The following is a 24,098-nucleotide window of genomic DNA, read 5'->3' as shown; positions in this document are numbered from 1 at the left end:
CACATGAAATACATAAATTAACTTTTTACTCACATTTAATTCTGTTTGTTCTTGCGTAGCTGTGTAGGAATGTCATACCTACATTCTACTTCACGCTATTCTTTTATCATTTTGATCTAATGTTTGAAGCTCAGTAGGAAGTAGAAGGGAAAAAAGTGAAATGAAAGAGAGTTTAGTTACTGCTGAATTTGGCCAGAAAACCACTCTATTAACAAACGTCTGATGTTCTGAACTCACTTTCACAATTGACTAGTAAAGCGTGCATTGCACACATGGTAAAACTGGCTTTCCTAATGCTTCTGCAAAGCTTTTCCTTAAGTCAGGTGTCAGAATAGGTAGGTGATAAGTAGGAAAAGGGTTGTTTTAATTATTTTAATTAGAATTGAAATTGTAACACCACAGCATTAGCCATGGCATTGGAACAAAAGTGAGCTAGAGTGCATCAGGTGGGCTTCTTTCACTCCAGTGTTAGGTTAAAATCAAGAATTAAAGTAGTGAGATTCAGACAGTTTCCACATTGGAAGAATAAAATGAAGTTTTAAAGATGGAAAAAAAATTAGAAAACTATCTCATAAAATCCTTTAAAAACATTAGTTTATTTTAAAGATGGCATAAAACAGAATGATTACAAATGGCAAAAGGAACTTTCTTCTTTGCTGCCTTCTCACTGTATGAACACTTGTAAATTTTAGTTTTGGAATAATCAGTCAATGGAATGTTGGCATTTTCTGGGGCCCTTTTCTGTTAACCCATGAATATGGGTATCTCACTACCCCAGACCAATTATTTACTATTTGTACAAAGCATTTTTTTTTTTTACAAAAACACAGATGATTAGTTTAAAAATATTATTTTTGTTTCTCTCTTTCAGTTCTTACCCCCTTCCTCTGAATCAATATATTTAAGGCATTGAACTGAGAGAACCAAAGAGTAATGGTTTTAATTAAATATAAACATTACTACACCAGAGAAACACTGTTGCATTCAGATGGAAGATTTACATTAAACTGAGCTGGCAGACATCACAAATCTGAATTCACTGGGCACGCTGTATATATTAATCTGTTCTTAGCAGCATGGCTGTTTTACATTTGGAAGAATTAATGAGATGCAGATGAACAGATATGCATGGAGACAAAATTATAAATAACAAGAAAGAGATGGAACCTGCAGAGCAGAATTTCATTATTATGTTGGTTGGACTAGATGACCTTAGTGGTCTTTTCCAGCCTTAATGATTTCTATGATTCTATCCAACATACATAACCTATTGATTACAGAAATGGTGTAACTGTGGATTCATTTCCAGAGTGCTCCCCCAGAACAGCAGCAAAGCAGTGGAAACAAAACACAGACAATAGAAATGACATTTCCAGGGCAGCACTGAAGAGGGATATCTGATGGAAGTGCTGCTCTATCTCAGCTCATGTGCCTGTCCAGGTGAATGCCTCACCAATGCCTGACACTCAGAGCATGTCTTAGAAGATCCAGGTGGAAGTGCAAGATGCTGAAATGAGGAAATCCATTCCCCAGCTCAATTACAGCTCAGAATTTGATTTTTTTTTTTTCCCCTAAGGTCCCACTGGCAAAAATTCGATCCAGGCTGAAAGCGGTGGCAAAACTGCCACTGAGCAACCCATAGTAGCTCCTGTCTGAACATCTGCTGTCAGAGGCCCCTTACATGTCTCTGTTTCCTACCTTTTAAAGGTGAATATGTCAGAGAGGTGTAAGAAAGTGAACCTCCTATTTCCTTTTTTGTAATATCCTCAAGTTGTACAAATAGAATGTAAGGTAAAAATAATGTATTGCGGTTTTAAACTATTTATACTACTTGAAGTTAGTGTTCAAGTTGAGTTCAGTGTTCTGTTGTTTTCTTTCCCAAGTGCACAAGCTGTGAAGTGATGCACTTAGATGTAGGTTGTTCCAAAAGTAATGTCTCCTATTTATTTCCATGGAAATTACTGCAGATACAAAGAGCACTGTAACACTACTTCATAGAGCAAATTCTCAGCTACAGGTTTAATGTGAGAATCCATAGTTTGTGTTTGCAGCCTGGGATGGTTATCCGATACTCACACAATTGCACAGGAGATCCAGTCAGTGTTGGAAGATAAAATGGAGGAAAGCACAGAGCAGGGTTTCCACAACTGTGTGCAGAAAGCCTTACCGGAGAAGTCAGTAACAGCTCTTTAGGTGCCCCGGGGGCACAGGGAAGCTGAAGTGTTTCAGCAGCACCTGCTCTTGGCCTCCATGGAGGTCTCCATGTGAACCCTCTGTAGCAAGCTGGGATCAGCTCGGTACCTGGGCAATGGCACTGTGTGGGCTGCGCCTGCTCTGAAAGCAGAGCGAGAGGAGAGAGTGGCTAGCAGCACTCCTGCCCATCTGCTCAACTGCTTTGGCAGAGGAGACCTTGAGGCTGAGCCTGAGCTCTGCTAACCACTTCCTTCACTGCAAAGTTCCTAGCCTGCTTCAGTTCCTAGTGAATTCTCAGTTTTATTACCACTACCTTTGTGAGGAGGGCCTCCTCGTGCACCACGTAGGCTGGTAAGACAAATAAAGGGGGTAACAAATTTCACAATTTGTACGTTAATTTTCACGGGCTGCAGCAGCGGTGTCAGAGAACTGCAGTTACTTTCTCCCGGCAGCCAGCAGACCTAAAAGGCCGTCTGTTTTCTCTCCTGACTACAATCATTGTAAGCCTGGAGGTGCCGGAGGCACACAGCAGCACAGACACCTACAGCGAGGAGCTGGCTGTGCAAACAGCTTTATAACATGCTGAGGAGAGGGAAGCAGGGAGGGGAACCTGAACTTCCGCTCTAACTCAGACACCAGCTTCACTACTTTTTTTTTTTTTTCCTTTTCCTAGCTCTTAGACATACTGCGATATAACTATCCTAAAAATTCAGGAGCTGGCCTCCTGCCGAGTATTTATACCTTCAACTTTGTACGCAAGATGTAAAAAAACAAATTCTCAGAATGTCTGATATATGCCCACGAGGTAATGTCTTGACAGCGATAGGATGAGAGGTAATGGCTTTAAGTTGTGTTGGGGAGCTTCAGGTGGGATATTAGGAGAAATTTCTTCTCAGAAAGAGTGGTGATGCATTGGCACAGGCTGCCCAGGGAGGTGGGGGAGTCACTGTCCCTGGGGGTGTTCAAGAAACATGGAGATGTGGCACTAAGGGACATGTCAGTGATATGGCGGTGATGGGCCAACAGTTGGACTAGATGATTTAGGGGTCTTTTCCAACCATGATGATTCTATGATCAATCTGACTGCATCTGTTCTGCTTTATCATCTTATTCTTGTTTTTATACACATATCGCATGCTGCTTGTCATTTTAAAATGATCTGTGAAGTCTGATCAGAGCAATCCTCTTGTTTTTAAGGGCAGAGGAAGCCAAAAGAAATCTGTCTTTGTGCATCTGATTCATCTGCAGAGAAAAGCAGTGCTTAAGTTCCTAAAGAAGCAGGTATGTCAAGAGGCAATTCTGGGAAATTTTAGTATTCTCTTTGTCTTTTCATGCAGTATCTTTTTTCCCTGAAATCTGTGCCGTATCAACTAAGGCACTTACTGAAAAATCAAGAATGCAAAATGTAAGATAGCAAATCACTCAAGAATGACCAAAACAAACAGAACTCAATAATTCTCTCAGAAAACACCAGAGTGCACTGCTGCATACTTGGGATAAACTAAAGGCAGACTGAGCAATGTTATTGAGGTGTGAGTCTACTTCAGTACAAAAGACCTATACACTACAAGTGGTGATCTCCGTATGTTCAGGCACTTGATTTTATGACAAACAGGTTCCTTAACACCTGAATCCTTTGTTCATTTTTTTTCAGTGTCAAAATCAGGCAAAAATACATACCAAAAGGTGGAACCACCACACAAAGTTTAAGATAATAACATCATCATACAATTTTAAAGTCATCTGCCACTAAAACATACTTCAGAAAATCCTGTTGTTTGACTCGGTGTAGTTAGTAGGGCAGATCCAAGAGTATTATTATTCTTTTTTTTTAAGGAGACATAGATGCTAACAGAAGTATACAGAACTTTAGAGTTTTTTTTTCTATATTTTCACTGTAAATTACAAAATCACACAGAGCAGAAGGCCCCTCAGGACGTTTATAGTCCAAACCTGTGCTCAAAGCGGGGTCATGGTGAATTCAAACTATGCTGCAGCTCCCATGTTTGTCCTCATGGTGAATGCCTTTCCCCACGCCAAGGCGGAACCTTGATTCTAACCATTTATGAGCATGATCTCTTCTCCTATCACACAGGTCAGAGAGGAGCATAGCTGTGTATTCTCCACAGCCTCCTTGAAGTTACTGGGGGCTGCTGTTAGGTCCCCCGAAAGCCTTCCCCTCTCCAGGCTAACCCATCCCCCTTCCCTCAGCCCCTCCTCACAGGAGCATGCTTCCAGCCCAACCATCTTGATGGCTCTCCCTTAGACTCACTCCAGCTTATTATCATCCGTCTCTCTTGAATCTTAACTTCATGTGCTAAATGCACATCCTTTTACTCAAAAGTTCTCCAGACGTGCCTTGCTTTGCTTTTCTGGAAGCTTACCTTGCTGAAGCACCAAGTACTTGTGATGCTTCTGTATGAGCCTAAATATGAGGACTTGAGGCAAGTGTACTACACTGCCTCACACTGCAGCTGAAGGGGGCCTGGATGTCAGGGGTCTTCTCAGCTGCAGGAATCCAGACAAACATTTCAGTGTGCAGTTCCTCCATCAAGAAAATGAAGACAAATTGCATCTCCACTTGAGCAGACTTCCTCTGGTACTCACTATGGGGAATAACAGGTTAACCTAAAATGAATAAAACAGCAGGTTTCATTCATTCACAAAGTACTTGAAAAGTGCACTGAGCTCACCGCAAACACGTCTCAATTCATCCTTTCATTCATGAATAGCACTTTCATACCAAAATGGCAAACTGAAACATCGTGATTACATTTCTAGTGCTGAACGCAAGTAAGTGGCAATGTGGCCAACACAATCACAGCACTGTTAGGTTAAGGTGAGGTATTTCAGTTAACATCCCATTTGAAGGCAGCATCACTATGACAAGCTGGCTTGCCGAGGGTGCATAGTGTTGCCCAATCAAATATAATACAAGATCTCCCTCATCTTGGTACCAAAATGTTTACCTTTCTGTTTAATGCAGAGCTTAATCATGCATTTTGGATCTTGGATAATTTACAGAAAGCATCTGATGAACGAGGGGCCTTTGGTGCAGGAACTTCCAGCTTCCACTTCAGCGGTGAAGCTTCACGTGGCCACTCCAGGCAACACAGCACCAAGCACACGTAGCTCTGCTCTGCTGAAATGAGGTATGAGTTCCCCGGGAAATAATGCACTGCAGATATCTGACGTTTGGCCTCTACTAACTACAGTCAGTGATGGCTGTGTATTTAGGAGTTATGTAAAGATTTGCCCTGCTGCCTTTAGTGTTCAATGCAAGAACCTAACAAGGATAACAGAAATTACAAAATGAAGACTAATCCGGTTAGATTTAGGGGTGACAAAAACATACACTTTCTTGAGCTCGTGTTTTGTCAGAATTCAAGCCGTCTTTCTCCCTTGTACGTAAAACCACCTACAGTATTCCTGTACTATTCTGCTGACTAACAAAACTTCCTTACTTGCTGTTCCTTTCCATATAATATTCTAAGAGGTTTAGAGATGGAAAACTATTTCAAGAATAGTAAGTACAAAGCAAAACATCCAATGATGGGCCAGGCAAGCCATGGAATTAAGGATTATGAAGCACGAATTGCAAATCTGTCAGTTAAGATGGATTAAGTAATTAACTATGTATTTCAGAAACTGTTTATTTGCAAATATAGATGACTATCGTTTTCTGTAATACCAAGTTTTTCCACTTATATCCTTGCTGAGAAACTCGCTTAGAAGATAAGACAAAAGGACAGAGCCTGAATGTTTTGTAAATTCTGATAATAGGCTGTTAGCTCTGGCTTCCTGTTTTGATGGGGTTTGTGCAGGAGGTATACACTTCTGTAAGTACATAGACAAGAGTTAGCTTTCAGAATACTGACTGAACCCAAGTGCTTTACTACTACCCACAGATCCTGGCAACACAAAACTTTACAGATGCATCAGAGGAACACTTCTAACCTGCTCTGCTTGGAAGTGTACTCTTACAATAGTCTATTTCTTCAATGTCTTTCCTGTTGGCTGATACTTACTGTGATATAAATATAACAACATTGAAAATATTTATGAAAACATGTTAACAGTGGAAAAGTAATAATTCAGATCTGTAACTTCTCTTATACATTCTGCCAAAAATCTTTTAAGAAACAGGTATCAAGTATTGTAACTTTACACACAAGCAGTGCCATTTATTCAAGATTTTAAGAAAGCACACCAAACACGTTTCCAAAATCCTTATTTTTATTGTTTGCCTTAACTGTAGCATCATGTACAGCCTTCATCTCTAGCACAGCAAAGCAGCTCAGCACACACAAAATCCTATTCAAGACCAGCACAAGTGGCACCTAGGTTACATAATGCAGTACATGCTGGAGTCAGTTTATTATATTTCAAGTACAGTTACTCTGATTCTTGCTTCTTTCAAGGCTGTTGAAAAGTTTCATTTTAGGAGTGCAGAGGAAATAGCTACAACTTTTATAGAGATGACTCACGTTTAAACCCAAATTCTTAAGTCTAAGTTATTAGGCTACAGCAGGGACCCTTCTTCAGCTGTGAAAAAAGTTTGCTCTGCAAAACAAAGGGGAAAAAAAAAAAAGAAAAAAATTAGTCACTTTGCTGTATGAAGCACAACTAAGAACACTGGTGAACCAAGCCCTGGCTCATGCTGTGTATACTCCCATTTCTGTCAAAAGTTTTTCAGGTTTAGCTGCCAGCTCTTGGCAGTCTCTCTGAGGTAAAATGTAAGTGGGTATGAAGCCAATTAAAACTTCTGGGACGGCTTTACCACTGTGTAGCCTGGCTGAAAACTTGAGACTTACCAGAGGAGTCTGCATGGGATCACCTAGCATGGCTACAGAAACAGACACAGTTGTGTTTTTATTAATTTCTGCAAATTGCTTATGAATCGCTTTTAAAATTTAAATGGTTAACGACTAATCAGCAGTTCTGACAGACAAGCTTTATTCTTCAGATTCTGAATGTAATTATCTAAATTGCACTTTTCACATGCATCTGTTGTATTTGTTATTTATTACATTCAACTGGCTGAAATCCAAAAATCAGCACAAGAGGGAAGGAAAGACAGAAGGGAGAAACAAGCCCAATCCAAACAGTTGGAATTAAACAAATCGGATTCAGACATACATTCTAACAGCAGACATACAAGTGATGCTCAGAATGACACTTTTTGTTATCAGCAGATGGAACAATGATCTCAGTACATACTAAAGAGTCTGTCATTGAGTTCTGAGCTACCAGACACTAGGGGAGTTTAGAATCTGCGTACCTGCAGAAGCAACAGTACAGAATTTCCAACTTTAAATTTTAGTTAGTGATCCTGAACTCCCCTGTTCACACCCCTGAGAGATCCCCAACACTAAAATAAATAGAATTATGGCAGGATTACTCTTAGGTACATTCTACTGTGCTTCAAGATAGAGTTTTACCTGAAGTAAATCCTTAACCTCTAAAGAAGCCAATAATGTAGGAGCAGAACTCGTGCAGGGACTCCCAGCAGTGTTCCCGTGCCAGTTTCATTGCTTCGGTTTCATTTTCAGAACCTTGACCATGCTGGGTTGGTTTTATAAGAGGTAGTATTGCAGGTTTCCCTATCTTCTTAACAGAGCTTTTCCCAGCTCCCCTCATAGAAGCTGAAGTTTTCTGGGATGATTTGTCCCGATTTGCTAGATCTTCCGGCTCCATGCCAGCAGCTACTTGCTTCATGACAGCATCTGCAGGAGCCTTTTGGCACATGGTGGCCTTCAACACTTGTGTGGATTCGCAGGCATGAGGGAGCTTTCTAAGTTCCATGGCGATCTGATTCCAGTACATTTTTGGATTGTTTCGGAAAGGACGACAGACCAATGGCTTGCCAGTGTATTCACACCAGTAGGACTTGCCTTGGCCTTTGCATTCAATTCTCACTTTCATCTCCTCATCCCCAGTCATGATCATTGTGCAGATGTCTTTGGTTTTAGTCCGAAAATTGATTTCTTCACCATTACTTCTTTTCTTGGGTTTCAGCTTTTGTCCCAGTCCTCCCATGCCACAAATCACTACTAGGAAAAGAAGAGCAACACTCTTCATGACGAGAGGAATTGACTGCGATTCTTGAGCAAAATGATCTGAAAAAGTGGAAGCAGTAAGTACCTGGCTGCTCTCAATTTAAAGGCTCGGTGCACAAAGAAGCCTCTTTCCAGCTACATGTGGGATGGATATAATTTTTATTTATTTATTTAAATAATAAATCACCCTTCAGTAGGCAAGTACCCATAATTTATAGCCCAAGGAAGTGTCAAATAAGCTGTGAACTCCCATGAAGGTAACAAGACAAATCTTGTAAATGCAGTTAAATACAGAACGATAGTTGTATAACCGAGAAGTACATTCCTATCCAGAATGAACATGTCATATTTCATTTTTAACAGGTATTTTCCATTCTCCAGCTGCTTTTTAGCTATCTTCAAGACAGAACTTGTAATGCCATATTAAAGTGAAAAAAGATAAAAGTGCCAAAACAATCTATGCAGCCACATGTGGATGATTATGTGCATGTGAATCTAATGAGATTCAACAAGGCCAAGTGTAAGGTGTTGCACTCAGCTCGGGGCTATCCCAGATATGTCTACAGACTGGGAGAAGAACTCACTGAGAGCAGCCCTGCAGAGAAGGAAATGGGAGTCCTAACGGACAAAAAGTTGGACATGAGCCAGCAGTGTGTACTTGCAGCCTGGAAGGCCAACAGGAACTTGGACTGCATCAACAGAAGGGAGGCCAGCAGGGAGAGGGAGGGGATTGTATCCCTCCGCTCTTCCCTCATGAGGCCCCACATGCAGTATTGTGTACAGGCCTGGGGCCCTCAGAACAAGAAGAATACAGTGCTGTTGGAGTGGGTCCAGAGGATGCTCAGAGGGTTGGAGCACCTCTCCTATGAAGAAAGGCTGAGGAGCTGGGCTTGTTCAGTCTGGAGAAGAGAAGGCTCCAGGGAGACCTCATTGCAGCCTTTCAGTACTTGAAGGCAGCTTATTAACTGGAGGGAGACTGACTTTTTACATATGTAGACATTGATAGGACAACGGCGAACAGATATTTAGATGATTAGATATTTTAGGAGGAAATTTTTTACTCAGAGGGTGGTGAGGCACTGGAGCAGGTTGCCCAGAGAAGCTGTGAACATCCCCTCCCTGGAGGCTTCAAGACCAGGTTGGATGGGGCTCTGGGAAGCCTGATGTGGGGGGTGGCAACCAGCCCACGGCCGGAGGGTTGGAATTAGGTGATCTTTGAGGTCCCTTTTATCCCAAGCCATTCTATGATTCTGTGAGTATGTGCAGGATAAGTAGGTATCCCCCACAACTCGTGAGCTTGAATCCTACATCTCTGCATAAATCACATCATTTGCAGAAGTCAGAAGCTTCCTCACACAGAGTTGATGTTCATTCAGTCTTTCCTGCTCTTGTCCTTGGTCTTTTATCTTACATGAGCTAAAGTCACCACAAAAAGTAAAATGCATAGCAAAATTTTGTAATTGGGGTAAAAAAAAATCATTGTTCTAAGATTTCAACTCATTGCAAATATTCTGAAAGAGGTTTAAGTGACAAAACAATTGAGAATCAAACATCAGCTAGTTAAGCAAGTTATTTTTTATTTAAATGAACTGGGAACATCTTCTCAAATTAAAAATAGAAACTTTTAAAAATCTACAGTTCTGAACATTACATATACACATTATGCTACATACTGTCAATTAGAAATGCTTCAATTTATGACCTAAAAATGAAAAAAAATAAGGTTACTGCAGATTGAGGATTGGTATGACTTTTCAGCATTTTTTAATAGTTATCTGAATAATTTTCAGGATTATCCTTACTTCAAGACAGTGAATACTGACCTATGAAGAGACACTATTTGAGATCAATATGCCGAATTATTTCACACACCGTAATGTTTTTACACTAGTAAGATAAATACTTGCAGCCTTTTTGATGAATTCTGCTGTTAACTAATTCAGCAACACTCTCATATGCCTAAATTCAAGGCAGTAAGTCTAACAGTAGAAACGTTAACTCCAGTTGCTAAACATGTCTGAGCTTCAATACTAGAAATCGTATTTTGAAATTATGAAAAAAGATTACTACCACTGGCCTCTGAAAGAGGTCCAGTTTAACAGTGATGCTATTAAGGATGTTAAAGAAGTGGGTACAAATGAGGAAAAGGGAGACAGGATGGTAAAGCATTCTAAATATCACCAACATTATGACATCTTTCATGCTCTTTTTGAATACTACTGAACTTGAGAAAGCTTAGCTTTTTGCTGCATCAAGCATTACGCGCACTCCCAGCCCTCCCACCCAAATACAATTTCAAAACAAACGTCTCCCTTTTAGGTCTATACTGCAAAAATCACTAAACATTAAATAATAATTAAAAAAAGGGAGAAAAGAAAAATGCAACTGACCTTTTCAGAGACACAAAGAGACACTGTGCATCCCATTATACACTTAAAATTTAGTTCAAAGTGGTCATTCAAGAGCACCAAATAGCAACACTGATCATGCTGGTAAATTCATTTGTGAAACGTACTATACAATATTAAAATCTTAACTAAACACTTACATGTTTTAAGAAAAACATATATACAAAAGTCTCTGTATACAAAATGTATTTTTATGTAAACGTGTCTGTACCGTATTTAACACATCTGAACAATTTAAGATAAGAATTTGACCAACTGTCAGAAAACGGCTAAGCAAAGTCAGTTAATCTAATTAATTTATATCCTGTGATGTAAGATAGAAAGCCTGGTGTAAAAAAAGTAAAAAAAAAAAAAGAAAAAAAACTTAATTCAAGCCTTGAACAGTGGTATTTGAGAGGCAGTGCCCTGGTCACAAAATATCCTGTACAGTAGTTTATGGCATAACATTCAATAGTAAATTTGTGATTTACAGTACAGGTCACATAAAACAAGTGGCTCAGTATTTTGAAGATGAATGCAAACGCCAGTGCACTTGGAAGAATATCGATATATTCCTGTAGAAGGATCTTGAGCCTCATTTCTATAGCCTGCAAATAACCACAAATACAATTCAGGAAAACATGACAGACAGAATTACAATGTAATTCAACCAGAATGAAGGCACAGATTTTCATATGCACACGAATATGGTTCAGTAATTTTTTAAAAATTATTTTTAACTCTTACAGCGTTCACGCTAAAGAAAACAGAACAGTCTTCATAAAAAAAAGAGGAAAGTAGTAGTAGGTCTAGAGATCACTCTAAAAGCTCATTGCTTACCCCTTTATGATTCCAGTTTCTGTTACCACTGTTCCACAGAGCTACGCAAGAAAACAAACACAAATTAAACCCATAAATTTCTCTTGCCCACAAACAGCAGAACAGAAATACCATGTCTAGCTGTAAAGTGAGACAAGCTCAGTTGGCACAAACCATTCACAGACTTAAGCATTTAATGAACAGCAAAAAGATTTATGGTTTTCTCCGCCAACCTTTCCTGTTACATTTGTTTTGGGATGGAGAGAAGTGCTTCCAACACCAATTCAACGCCACTGACCTCTGAAGAGACCAATCCAGCCTCCAATTCTGCCCTCACAAAAATGGTGCCTGAATTTGAGGTTATTTGTATCTTTCACAAGTATATAACATATCTATATGAGATACTCATACAAATGTAAACACATCTCATATGGATCTCAATCTTGTATTTACATATCCATTCTATGAAGAAAGATATTTATATCTTTCCAGCAAACCAATCGAGCTCATTTCCAAGGACAAAATCCACTTGAGATTCTTTACATCTGCAAAAGTACAGGTGTACACAGGTTTTCATCAAAGTCATCTCTCCCAAAGGGTCTAAAATCATTTGCAGTAACTGAGAAAAAGCAAGGACAGCATAAAAGCAAATAGTTTGCTCCAACAAAAGTGAAGAACAAGACTATTGTTTGGGAACCCTGGGCTGAGAAACACAAAGCACAAATCTAATACAATCACAGTCATTTTTCAAATGATACGAGTTAAATCATCAGAAGAAAGTACTGCTTCAAACTCAATTCTTACATTGTATTGAGGAAGCCAACTTTGAATAACTATTAAAATTTAGTAAAAGGAAGACAGAATTGAACTAATGAGTTTAAAAGATTAATTTATGTTAATATTTAGCTTATTCAAGGACACTGTATTAAACTATTCATCAATCACTGAAATATCATGAAAAATGTGCTCTAAACTTCAAGGTTATTAACATTCATGTTAAAGATTCAAAGATCAGAAAGGGACTTCTAAGGCCTGAGCAATCATTAGTTTCCTCTTATGTAAAATATCAAAAGTCTTAAAACGGAGTTCTTAGATGAGCCAGTGCAGACTAGTTTCTAATTAGGCACTCTGTACGTTTATTGAGGGAGTCCTCAACGTGAAGTACAGACTATGACAATCCTGAACATTAAAATCACCTTGAACAGATATATAAAAATACTTCCTCTACAAGTTAATGTGGAATTAAAATTTGGTCACTAAATGATTACTGCAGAATACAGTTCTAAAAAAACAGTAATATACAACCGATGCAGCCATGAAATCTGGCAAGGCTTCCAAACCATCAGCTTTCGTGGTATTTAACCATTACTAAAAGAGCAATGCTATCTGATTTGTCTGCCAACACTCAACCTACATTTTCAATCATGAAGTTGTAAATTATGGCACAGCAAGCTACAGATTTTAGATCCTTCTTTAAGTATCCTGCAAAACCTAACATTACAGTTGTGGGACATCCTATGTTATCTGTCCAAGAACTGTGCGTCTCACAAGTAGTTAAGGTTTTAAAGCACAAACGCTGCAGAGACAGAAGAGAACCCCTATCTCCTGCCTTTTAAATATGACTTGAATTTCTTGTTTTGTGATGTCACACTAGTTCTACCCATGCAGAAACATCCATTTTATCTGCTCATGTTTTCTGCATATCCTGCATCATCTGCTTTTTGCACAGTAAAAGCTCTTTACCGCATTATCTAAAAAACTGAAAGACAAGCACGCATATTCTGGTGACAGAGCAAATGATCAATTAAATGCTATGCTTATCTGCAGGGTCTCTACTGCTCCTCATTAGAATTTAGAATGATCAGAAGAAAAAGCTGATTTTATAAAATCTGGCTTTGTGTTCCACGCATTGCATGGGAAGAATATGTACAAAAGAATCAGTTTGTAAAGTTGCACCCATTCCTGTCCAAGATAATATTAAAAAAAAAAAAAAAAAGATATATTTGCTACATATCTTTGTATGAAGATCAAAAAAAAAAAAAAAAAGACTCGAGGGCAAGAATGCATCCTGGTCTACCACTCTTACCAAAGTATTTTAATACATTTACTAATTTACTACCCCCTGTACTAGATAAATACCTAATTATCTGGATTTTAAGTTCAAATGTAGGCAATTCATTTTTTAAGTCACTGGAAATTACTACAAGATCTGCTGTTGCTTAAGGAATATTTGAGAAATAAAAATCATACAGCATTTTCTATAGAGAGTAACCATGCAAAAACATAAACAGAGAACGAAGTGATTCACTTGAAAACATGCAGAAAATTGGAGAAGTGATTAATATAGTAGATTAGGCAAGGACACATGGAGACATGCAGTTTAAGACTTGGTTTACCTTGTAATAACAGGATTGTGTATACCATATAAATGCTCTTTATGATAACCATTATTACCATTTTCCATACTGTAATAAAATAAATACACCAAGAAAAAACATGGTAAGTATAAGATGCGCTATCTACAGTATGGCTTCCAAGACATGTAAATGGACGATGGTATTACATGCAAAGGTAAATTGTTTCTATACAATAAAAGATATCTTTTCTTTTGTAACATTCTGGAGTTATGGAATAACTATAATCTTAGTATTCTCCAAAAATTAATTATTAAGATATTTCTGTAGAGTTGGATATTCTAATGTAAAGTCTGGTGAAACAAAATATGTTACTTCTGTTGAAGTAACAAGTTAAATGAAAAATATAAGCCCTCCCACCTGAATAAAGTAATTTTACCAAATACCAACAAAAATGTCTTACTTTTTCATGGGTATACTTTCAACACTAAAAAAAAAAAAAGGAGTTGTTAACTAGACAATAAAATCAGTAAATAATTTTAGCTGTACATGCCCATTTCTGCTCTACCGACTTCTGAAAGTGTAATGAAAAATGAGCGGTGTGAAATTGGAGGAATGCAGTGCACAGGCTAACTGAACAATGAGCAAAACAAAGAGCAGAAAAGAAAACAGTAAAAATGAAACTGATTGGAAAATATGTAAGAACAGTTATCATAAAGTAAAATGCCAAGTCCCTGAGACAGAGGAACTGCAATTGAAAAGGAAAGACTAGTTAGGAAAAACTAAGACAGTAAGGAAGTACATAGTTAATTCAAGATTACAAAGGAGGCATAATTCACCTTAAAATGTAACTTAGCAAAGCTAATCACTTCTACACTAGCAGATATTTATATAAAGGCTGTACATAAAGCTATGAAGACTCATTCTGAAATAAGTTTCTCATAGTCAGAGCTGGCAGTATCTACAGGGTTGTGGCAAGTCGAGTTCACCAAAGTCCACCTGCATGAAGCACTTCGCAGGCACCGACCCAAAGCTGCAGTATTTCACAAGCACATGCAGTTCTATCTGACAGCACAGAAGATTTAAGGATTATAGCACTTTCACGTGAGACACCGGAAAAAACATTTAAGCCCATTCGCCATTTAGCTTAGAAGCATATACTTACTCATCATACACATCCTCTGTATCCATTCTACGATAGTATTTAGAGAGTTTCACAGCAAAAATGATGGCAGGAATTAAAAATATCGACGAGCCTCCCAAACCAAACCAGAAGGTATTCTGAAACAAAACAAAAACCAAGATGAAAAGATCGCAGAGAACGGTGAGTCAGAGAACACAGTAGAAATTATTGCCATGGGTCTGTGCACTCTGAGGCTCCTTATACTTGTGTGGGCATTTAACATGCACTTCCACAGTAAATGTGAACTAAAACATGAACACCACTGCCTTACAAATGTAGCCAAAGAGAAGACTGTCCAAAGATGCTCTAATTCATACAGGCACAGTGTCCTAAGTAGTAATTTCAACTCAGGCAGTGTTGAGCTATAAAATGATTTTGTCTCTCTGCATGAATTTGCAGCCACATTTTTTCCTCTTTCTTGCTATTTTAAAGTTATTCGTGATTCTTTAAAAATCACAGCACTTTCTAAAGGTGCTTTTTAGCTTGCTAGCTGCAGCATGCTTACATAACTTATTTTATTATCACACGGATGAGGTGAGTTACTATCAGATGTTAGAATCATGACTTTTTCAAATTTGATTTGTAATAGCTGGAGGCATTCTGACTTATATGTGACTTAGCTAAGTTCTATCACCATGAAAACTGTAATCCATCTACCACTGGATGGCTAGTTGCTACCCAAAGAACAGAAGCTCTGTAACTTACGAGGTGATCCATCTGGCAGGATAGAAGATTTCATGATAAAGAATTACCAGGGTTACAGTAGCTTTGATTGGTTGCATACATTTACCGTTAGTATGATTATTACTTGGCCAAAATTGTGATACAACAAAATAATAGATTGGAAATGTTTTAGATGGTTTCCAGGCATGTTGTTGCTTATCCTATTTTTATTATATGCTGCTCTTTTGCAAGATGAAAAAGCCAACATTGGCCTTGCATACTGCTACAAGTCACGCTTCAAGTCTACACTGTATAGGGATGACTCAAGATCAGTCTGTTGCAAGTCACATGATAAAAAAATCCTTTTATTTATTTAGAGTTCGAATTTGAATGAATTTAGTAAGAACAGTTAATTTCACAGGATTCCTGCTAATTAAAGCCTAATTTTAGTGGAATCATAAATCAAGTCCAGCATTGGTTGGTTGATCCAGATTGGAACATTCTTTCCTTGAATAACTTTGGATGTGATCCTTTATCATCATACTTAGAATGGTCTAGATGAAATAATTAAATGTAGATTTATGTTCAAAGAATTTCCCACATGGTGCCCTGATTTTGAGTAACAAAAAAGATTTCTTACCACAGAATCAGTTACATAGCTGCATAAAAATATATCTACTGCTGTATCTATCACATTGGCAATAGGCTTGCATGCTGCTACCTCCATGGCAATCTGAAAGACATTAAAGAAAACAGTTCAAGGTATGTAACAGATTAAAATAAGCATCTCACATCTTGCTTTCAGCTATGGTTACTGTTTACTATATTGTTGTCTCTCACTCTCTCTTAAATTCAGAATAAATGCCAGTGGGATATGCTATCTACTGAATTTATAAATCTTTAAAACATCAGCTCAATTTCTCAAAGACTGAAACTGAAGGAAGAAAAATAAAGATGCTAATGACGCTAATTTGAACTAAGCAGGGTCAGGCTTAGTACAACATTAGCACAAACAGTAGATTGCAGGTTAGCCCTGGAAAAAAAGATAATATACTAAATTTGCATTTTATTCCAGTCAGTACTTCTCATAATTTCCATTCTACTTCAATGAAAACTGTTTATAAAAGACAGGTTTTCCTCTTTATACCGAGCACAAATATCTTGAAATTACAAAACACGCTATCAACGTAACTTTTCTACTATTGAGCTCCTTCATGTTTTTAGAAGCAGCTTCTCTCAACAAAGCAAATGCACCTTACCGACTCCTTCACCCACTCAATATATTGCTCAAAGTAGCCCACAATGGTGTCCATGTACTTTTTTGTTTCCTAAAAGCAGACAGAAATAAGTGAACCATGGAAATAGTTCCATGACACCATGAACAAATGTACTTAAATGAGATAAAGCTTACCTGGACAATAACTAGAGAAGCATTGTTATTTATGAGAAGCTGGGCAGCATTAACAGCACTAATGACATTTTTCACCTTTACCTGGATTGAAAGAAAAGGCTTTTAATATAAATGAATCCCTTTCAAGCAGACTCTGTAGCCACCGCCATTAACCTATTCTCTTGATAAACCAGTAGCACTGCCCTGATAAAACTTGACAAAACATACAATTTCAGACAGAATATGAGCAACCTTCAGACACTAAGGTTCAGCCTAAGGATTCATGACCATCCAACAAAAATCTCGCACTGTTAAAAGAAGAAGGGTATCAGTGGTTATGAACAGCAACTTTCTTGGAACTTATGCAGCTGAATTTATACACAAAACCAGCTTTCTCTTTTTTTTTTTTTTTCCTTTCTTTAGGTCCAGAGATATTTCATCACCTGGGACAGTCAATCTTTGGGTCCTACAACAGTGACCGAAATCATAAGAAAGCTAAATTTAAGATTTTACTTAACCACAGAATTTAAAGCGTACTCTGTTTCACGACACATCAATATACACACATGCACCAACATTTACATATAACGTGTAGAGGAAGAACTCTTGATCACCAGCTAAAGTATTACTGCTAATCAACATCCAGAAGGACGGACACATTCACACACTTTGTCAACACTTGTATAATCCCATCAAGCCTCTCAAAGAATGCACGCAAAAGACAATACATGTACAACATTTAAATGTACTTCTTACATGAACTTAAGGCTCAAACACCATCTTTTTCTTATCAACACCTCATTTCCATGCCTCTCATCTCACCATCCAGGGTTAAAACTCAAATTCTCAAATATATCTGGTTGGTCTGCTGCTGTGAATGGGTCAAAAACCTTAATGGGAAGAACTGTGGTAGGTGAGGGCCATCAAGCTGTTCTATGATCTTAAGTGCTAGCAGGGCGGTCTTTTTGCTACAGAAGCCAAAGCAGGCTGGAGACAGAAAGCTTTGCTGCCACAACAGTAAGCATCCTGTTACTCATCCTCCTCAGGCTGGCAGAGCCTGAAGGCAGCTGGTTTCACTAAAGTGCAAGCACTAGCTGCTATTTACACGGGAAACGTGAGTTGCTCTGGAGAAGCATTTGTAGAGATCCACATTCCCATAGTTTAGGTTTTGCTGCAGAAACAGGAAGGGAATGACTATAATGCTGAAGTCACAGGATCTAGTAGGAGCAGGTCACTAGATAAGAGCTGGGGAAGAACATGAATCTCCAAGCTCTATTTTCTCAGTTGTATTTTGGGATTTTGTTTCTTGGTTGTTCTCCCACTCCAAGCTTTGCTTTTGATGACTCAGTAAGAAAATCCTACCTTTTCAGTAACATGAAAGCACAATATATGGAACTGCACTTAAGTCTGCTTTATCACCTGATAATCAAGTTTACAATCCATACTTTAAAAAGCATTATTTTTTACCCCTCTATTCTACAAGGAAGGGAAAATCAAGGTAGAAAAAGCTGTGCAAAAGAGATGTCTATATCTCTGTTCCTACCTCAGTGCATAAGGTAGCTTTGTAATAACAGAACAGCCAGAAAAAGTAAAAGCTGTACTGAAAATATACTCCATGCATATGTGGTGGATGATTTAAAACACATTAAAATGTTCCTGCTGTCAGAGAAAAAAGCTTACCATAAGTTCAGATGATGTCCTCTTCAGCAGTCTAATGCTCTGATTTAAAGTGCTCTATTAGAAAGCAGGGGAAGAAAAAAAATCAAAAAGATTTAAGTCATCAATACAGGTAAGAGCCTACTTGTTTTAACACTGTGTGTATACTTTGATTCTGTATAGATGATTTTGTGTCTGTTATGACATACCACATTATATATAGTAAATGCAGCTGTATTAGCTTAAAACTAATATTTTGTGTTTTTAATCAATTCAGTATTTCACCAAAAGAACTAAGTAGCTATAAATTATGTATTAGGAGACTTCAAATTAACTCAGACTACTAGCAATAAAATGAGAAAGATATATTTGGGGAAAGAAAAGACAGTTAAAATCAGAACTGAGAGTTCAGAGTACTTTGATATTGTGCATTTTTTAGAAGGGAAGAAGCACTTACCCTAGCTTTAACATATTTCTTGACAGTCAGTTTTGTAAAAGGAAAAAGAGATGAGAATAATTAGGAGTTAATTAGAAAGAACAGCACAGAATCAGAGGCCTAATGCCTTTTTTTTGTAGCAGGCCTTTGAAAGGGGCAGCAATACTATATCTGATGTTAAGATAAACTAATAGCCTTCACATCACGTAGAGGAAAAAGCCATCAGTTATAAGATGCATGTATGAGACTCACAGCTGGATACTATACATATCAGTGCCTGGCAAAAGCAGTCAGAAGGAACCCTTTCATATCTTGCATAGCATCAACAGAAAAGATTTTTCTTTGGCTCTAAGTGCTACTATTAGGGGCTCCAGTTCCAATGTTGGTAGATCACTGCTAACTTCAGGAAATAAAGTGTAAAAATCATAACTCCTTTTATTACAGAAGACAAATGATAAGGGAAAAGGAAAATGAGTGATTTGGAGTAAGAATTTTGGAAAATTCTCCTGTTTCATCTTTTATTCATATATAATCACAAAACAGAAAAAAGTGAGCTCCTGATTTTAGACAGGATTATTAAGTAGTCGTATCAGAAGTAGGTTAAATATCTATTAAATACAGACTTTAACCAGATTACTCTTTGGTGGCAATACAAATGCAATCTCTGCTTACATACTAGCAAGTGCAGCTTTCTAAACTGTATTCAAGATTCAGAGGCTTTTTTGTTTTGGTTTTGTTTTGTTTTACAAATCCATTTTAATATTGCTTTAATATTTTACCATAGCTTGCTCTAGTGGAACAACTTGCTGGCTATGAATCATCCGAATGTTGTTTGCGTGTCCTTTTAAGGCATTTTCCAGTGCTCCTTTTGGCTGCAAAAAAAAATGAAATTATGCACTACTGTTCAATAGTTTCATTTCTTTCAAACAAAGCAAAAAAAAAAAAGAACTGCAGTGCAAGTTGCACATTATACGCTGCAGAAAAGCTGATGCTAACAATAGGATACAGCAAGTTGAACTCAACACAGAGGCAAAAATCACCACATTAATGACTCAAAGCTCAGTAACAAAAACACACATATTAAACTGCTTCTCTGTCTGTATCATCATTTATTTCATAGAAGAGAATTTCCAGAGTGCACTGAGTTACTTTAAATAGGGAAGAGGGAGCACCTCCCTGCTACTCTGCTCTGTTCCAGCCCATCCCTGGTGCAGGGGTGCCCTCCACTGGGATGACTGTTCCTCACTAATGCTCACTGCTTTTGCTTTCTGCAGTGTGGACAAGGCTCCCTGCCTTCTGAGGGGCACGGAAGTTTCAACATTGTAGCCAGTAAGCAGGCAATGAGTCTGTGAAGGGTGTTGTTCCTTTTAGTGGCTTCCGCTTCTCAGTCAAAACATGTGCTTTTACCGTGGTTTTATAGCCCGAACACACGCCTAGAGCTCACACATCTTGCAACACACTGTAAAATTTGATTTCACTCTCATAAGTACATTTATTTTCCATTTCTTTTTCATGGCAAAATCACTTGGCTCCCATTGTTAACTCCATTTTGGAAGTGGAAGAATTTTAGTCCCAGACACTGCTGAGAAATCATTAAACACTGGGGACAGTGGGCGTGGAATTGCGGGTCTGTATCCACAAGACACAGTTGTAAGGACCCAGAAACTGCTGGAACTGCAGGAAGAGCTGCCCTGAATGCAAGTCCAGACTTGTGCAGAGATGAGCCCTTTTTCAGGAAAATGGGTTCCAAGATGTTTCACCCAGAACACCCTAACAGTGCAACTTTTTACTGAGAAAAACTTCAGCAAACACTTTGTACTGATCTGGCAAATACAGAATGGAAAGAGTCATCGTTTCATTTTGTTGAAAATGTGCCTTTAAAAAAAAATTATCTCAGGAAAAGATGTGCTAGTGAAATAGCAGAGGAAACAAATGACTAAGTGAATGGCCGTGTGAATTTTGCTTGAAAAGACAGTAAACCCCAGAGCAGTACTGTAATTGAGAATGGGAATACATCTCCCACAGTACTGCTTCCTCTTCACTGCTGTCATCTACTCTGAGAACACCATCCTGGTGAAAAGCAGCAAAACATTTTCCTGGTTAGGCCTATGCTTTTTTAAGACTTTTTTTTTTTTTTTTTTATCTTTGGGGTGCATATTTCTGCAACGTTTTTCTAGGTCCTCCTGCAGCTCTTCCCATCTCTGCCTATCCCTTTGACAGCAGTCTGCCAGGGGCTCCGTTCTGTCTAGTCATTCTCTTTCCAAATGAGAGGGATAACGAATCCTTACACACTTTACAGATACAATGACCTAAACAGACATATTGTAAAGCCAAAAAGCAAAAAAACAACATTTTTAGCTGCATGGCTGGCAGGTGTTGATGCTCAGACGTGTTTGCTTCCTGGAAGTATTCACGTGAGCAGTTATTTCAGGTTCTCTGTTCTGAGAGATAAGAGTGCTCAATACTGTGGCAAAGCTACAGAGCAGCTTCAGAGTGCTTTGTATTGACAAACTGAATCCCCTTACCTTGTAACATCTGCAGGCAATATTGCTCCCTCCTCCATACCATGACATCTTTGTTTCACTGAAGTTTTTTTTCCCCACTTCCCTTTCCAGCATTAACATGTGCATTTCGTTTTGTGCAGAGCGCAGAAAATTCAAACTAAATGCTCAAAGTTAACTCCAAAAGTTTTTAGACAATCTATTCTCACTTCTAATGCTTCCGTTAGATTCTATTACAAAAAATAATGAAAAACCAATCTACCAACACAATGTATTTTCCTTTACGGATCTAATTAAAGATCTAACTAACTACCTTTAAAGAGACACCTCAGGGACAATTCTGTTAAGACACAGCATGTCTGAAGAACCTTGGCTTCCAGTTAGAAAATAGCCTCCCCAAACAAAAACTCTCCATCTTTATAACCTGGGCCAGAGCAAAGCATTCTAGTGTCCAAAACTGACTCTCACTTTGAAAAATAAATAGGTGACCCTGACATAGATACAAACAAATCAGTTGAGTATTTATTATCTGTTAACACAGCTGAGTTGTTCTGCACATTCGTTTGTGGGCAAGTTGTTCTAGCCTTTCACCAGTGCCAATGTGACTACATTCAACAAGCACTACACAACAGACAGGATTTCTTCTGTGAAGTTTGCATCCATAATGGAGGCCCAGTTCCCAAGACTGTAGCCTTATGAGCTACAACAGTATTCACTTCCTTGTAAAATCTTCTGCTCGGTAACTGAAAGAAAACTAATTCAAATCCTGTTTTCCATCATGATCTAAGCAATATTTCTGTTGTCTGCGACCTAAAATGTAGAAAGCATCACAGGAAATACTACAGTGGGCTTAACTGATTTCTTAAGGAAACTGTGCAACTTAATGAAGTAAAATTCCAAAGCAGAAGTTGTACAACTGCTAATATATAAAACTCCAGAATTAGCTCGTATACAACACTGTTTTGTCGAAACTTTTCCTTATGTGATAATGAACCAGGTATATGTGTCCAAAGTACAAGAACTCTCCCATACAAAGTCTAAATATTTGGCTATATATAATTAGTAAAATGAAAGGAATTATGTATTATTATATTGGTGAATTAAACTTACCAGTTGGTCTGCTCTTGCTTCTAAGTCATTAGCAAACGACAAAAGATCAACCTTGGTAACACTTTTATTGATCTAAACCAAGATATGAACAGCACACAAAGGAAAGAGTATTACTTCACAAGCAGAATGCACTTAGTCACATATCCTACACTGTTCATCCTTTGTTTCTTCAAATATTTAACGAACTTAACTCCTGAAATGCTTTTGCTCCAAGTTTCATGCATCCTCAATACCTCCCCTTCCACACAAAAGCACATTTTTCTCTATTTTGCCCATTGCTAAAGAAACATTTATTTTTATGTTTTGTTCCAGCCATGCACCTAGATTACAGTGGTCTCACCTCTGTCAAATATGCTCCGAAGTTTATCCCTTCTATTCCTGAAGAGCTGAAATTCAGAAGATTCTCTTTCCCAATTTCATCCAGCAGAACGATTTTGCTGAGATTTATCTGAATATGTTCAATTCTAAGTGCTACATCTTCTGTATACTGAGAAGGAAATAAAACACAGAGGTAGCCTGCATCTGGTACATGGTACTCTACATCCCTCCTCTCATATAAAAGCATCTGTCTTTTACTGACTCATCACTTCCATGAAGAAGCACACAAACACTCACTTCTGGTTGGTTTAATTAACTATGACAGAATCCAGGTAAGGTCCTTCCCCTCCCTGCAGTATCGACACAGCCTGTCCATGCCACATTCTAGCCCACCTGTGCAGCTTTCATCCCAATGAATTAGAATCATAGAATCATAGAATTAGCGAGGTTGGAAAAGACCTACAAGTTCACCTAGTCCAACCATCCACCTACCATCAATAACCCCACTAAACGCTAACCACACTACACGTCTCTCAACGCTATATCTAAACATTTCTTGAATTATTCCCTTCCCAGCCTCCACCACTGTGGAGTGACTCTTACCACTCTTCAGTGACTCTTACTTATTGTATAATTACTGTGTATTATAAATACATTGTTATGTATGTATACATATACATGTATATAAGTATTATGTATATTTTAAATAATTGTAAATTATTTGGGACAAGACCATAGATATTCAGTGTAGAAACAGTGCTTGGCAGAATGGAACACAGACCCCAAAGTGTTACTGTAATGCAGGTGAGCATTACAGTCAACGAAAAATTAGCACACTCATGCATTATTACAGCTTAACTGAAAATATTTTATCTTATCCCTCTCTCCTCTCCTCCAAAGCTGGAAATGCTCTTAAAAGCATAGCGTATTGTATTCAAGACCACATAAATATGATTGGAATTCCTTTCAAATTAGGTTGGACAGTTCTTGTCTCCTTGCAGAATGTACTGCATTATTAAAATCTAAAAT

At 38.1% G+C, this 24,098-nt stretch overlaps 2 protein-coding genes across 10 annotated transcripts in view; both read right to left on the bottom strand.

Annotated features, from left to right (window-relative positions):
* FGFBP2 (fibroblast growth factor binding protein 2) lies at positions 6,412-9,071 on the bottom strand. Its single transcript, XM_021396981.1, has one exon. The coding sequence runs from the start codon at positions 8,272-8,274 to the stop codon at positions 7,648-7,650; it is 627 nt and encodes a 208-aa protein (XP_021252656.1). The 5' UTR covers positions 8,275-9,071; the 3' UTR covers positions 6,412-7,647.
* Positions 9,810-24,098, bottom strand: part of PROM1 (prominin 1) — a 59,870-nt gene continuing 45,581 nt past the window's right edge. For 5 of the 9 annotated variants that reach the window (XM_021395275.1, XM_021395274.1, XM_021395279.1 and 2 more), the window contains 12 exons: positions 23,092-23,238; positions 22,752-22,823; positions 19,920-20,012; positions 18,729-18,782; positions 17,070-17,150; positions 16,918-16,986; positions 16,299-16,391; positions 14,978-15,093; positions 14,276-14,299; positions 13,855-13,923; positions 11,480-11,520; positions 9,810-11,247 (listed from right to left, as the gene is read on the bottom strand). In XM_021395275.1, coding sequence (XP_021250950.1) covers positions 11,502-11,520; positions 13,855-13,923; positions 14,276-14,299; positions 14,978-15,093; positions 16,299-16,391; positions 16,918-16,986; positions 17,070-17,150; positions 18,729-18,782; positions 19,920-20,012; positions 22,752-22,823; positions 23,092-23,238 — 837 coding nt within the window. In that variant the 3' untranslated portion in view covers positions 9,810-11,247; positions 11,480-11,501. The remainder of the gene's footprint in view (positions 11,248-11,479; positions 11,521-13,854; positions 13,924-14,275; positions 14,300-14,977; positions 15,094-16,298; positions 16,392-16,917; positions 16,987-17,069; positions 17,151-18,728; positions 18,783-19,919; positions 20,013-22,751; positions 22,824-23,091; positions 23,239-24,098) is intronic. The other 4 variants (XM_021395278.1, XM_021395280.1, XM_021395281.1 and 1 more) reach the window with 2 other exon arrangements.

The sequence above is a fragment of the Numida meleagris genome, chromosome 4 (genome assembly GCF_002078875.1).
Source record: "Numida meleagris isolate 19003 breed g44 Domestic line chromosome 4, NumMel1.0, whole genome shotgun sequence".
In the NCBI taxonomy this organism is placed as follows: Eukaryota; Metazoa; Chordata; class Aves; order Galliformes; family Numididae; genus Numida; species Numida meleagris.
This window is presented reverse-complemented; position numbering and strand designations above follow the sequence as displayed.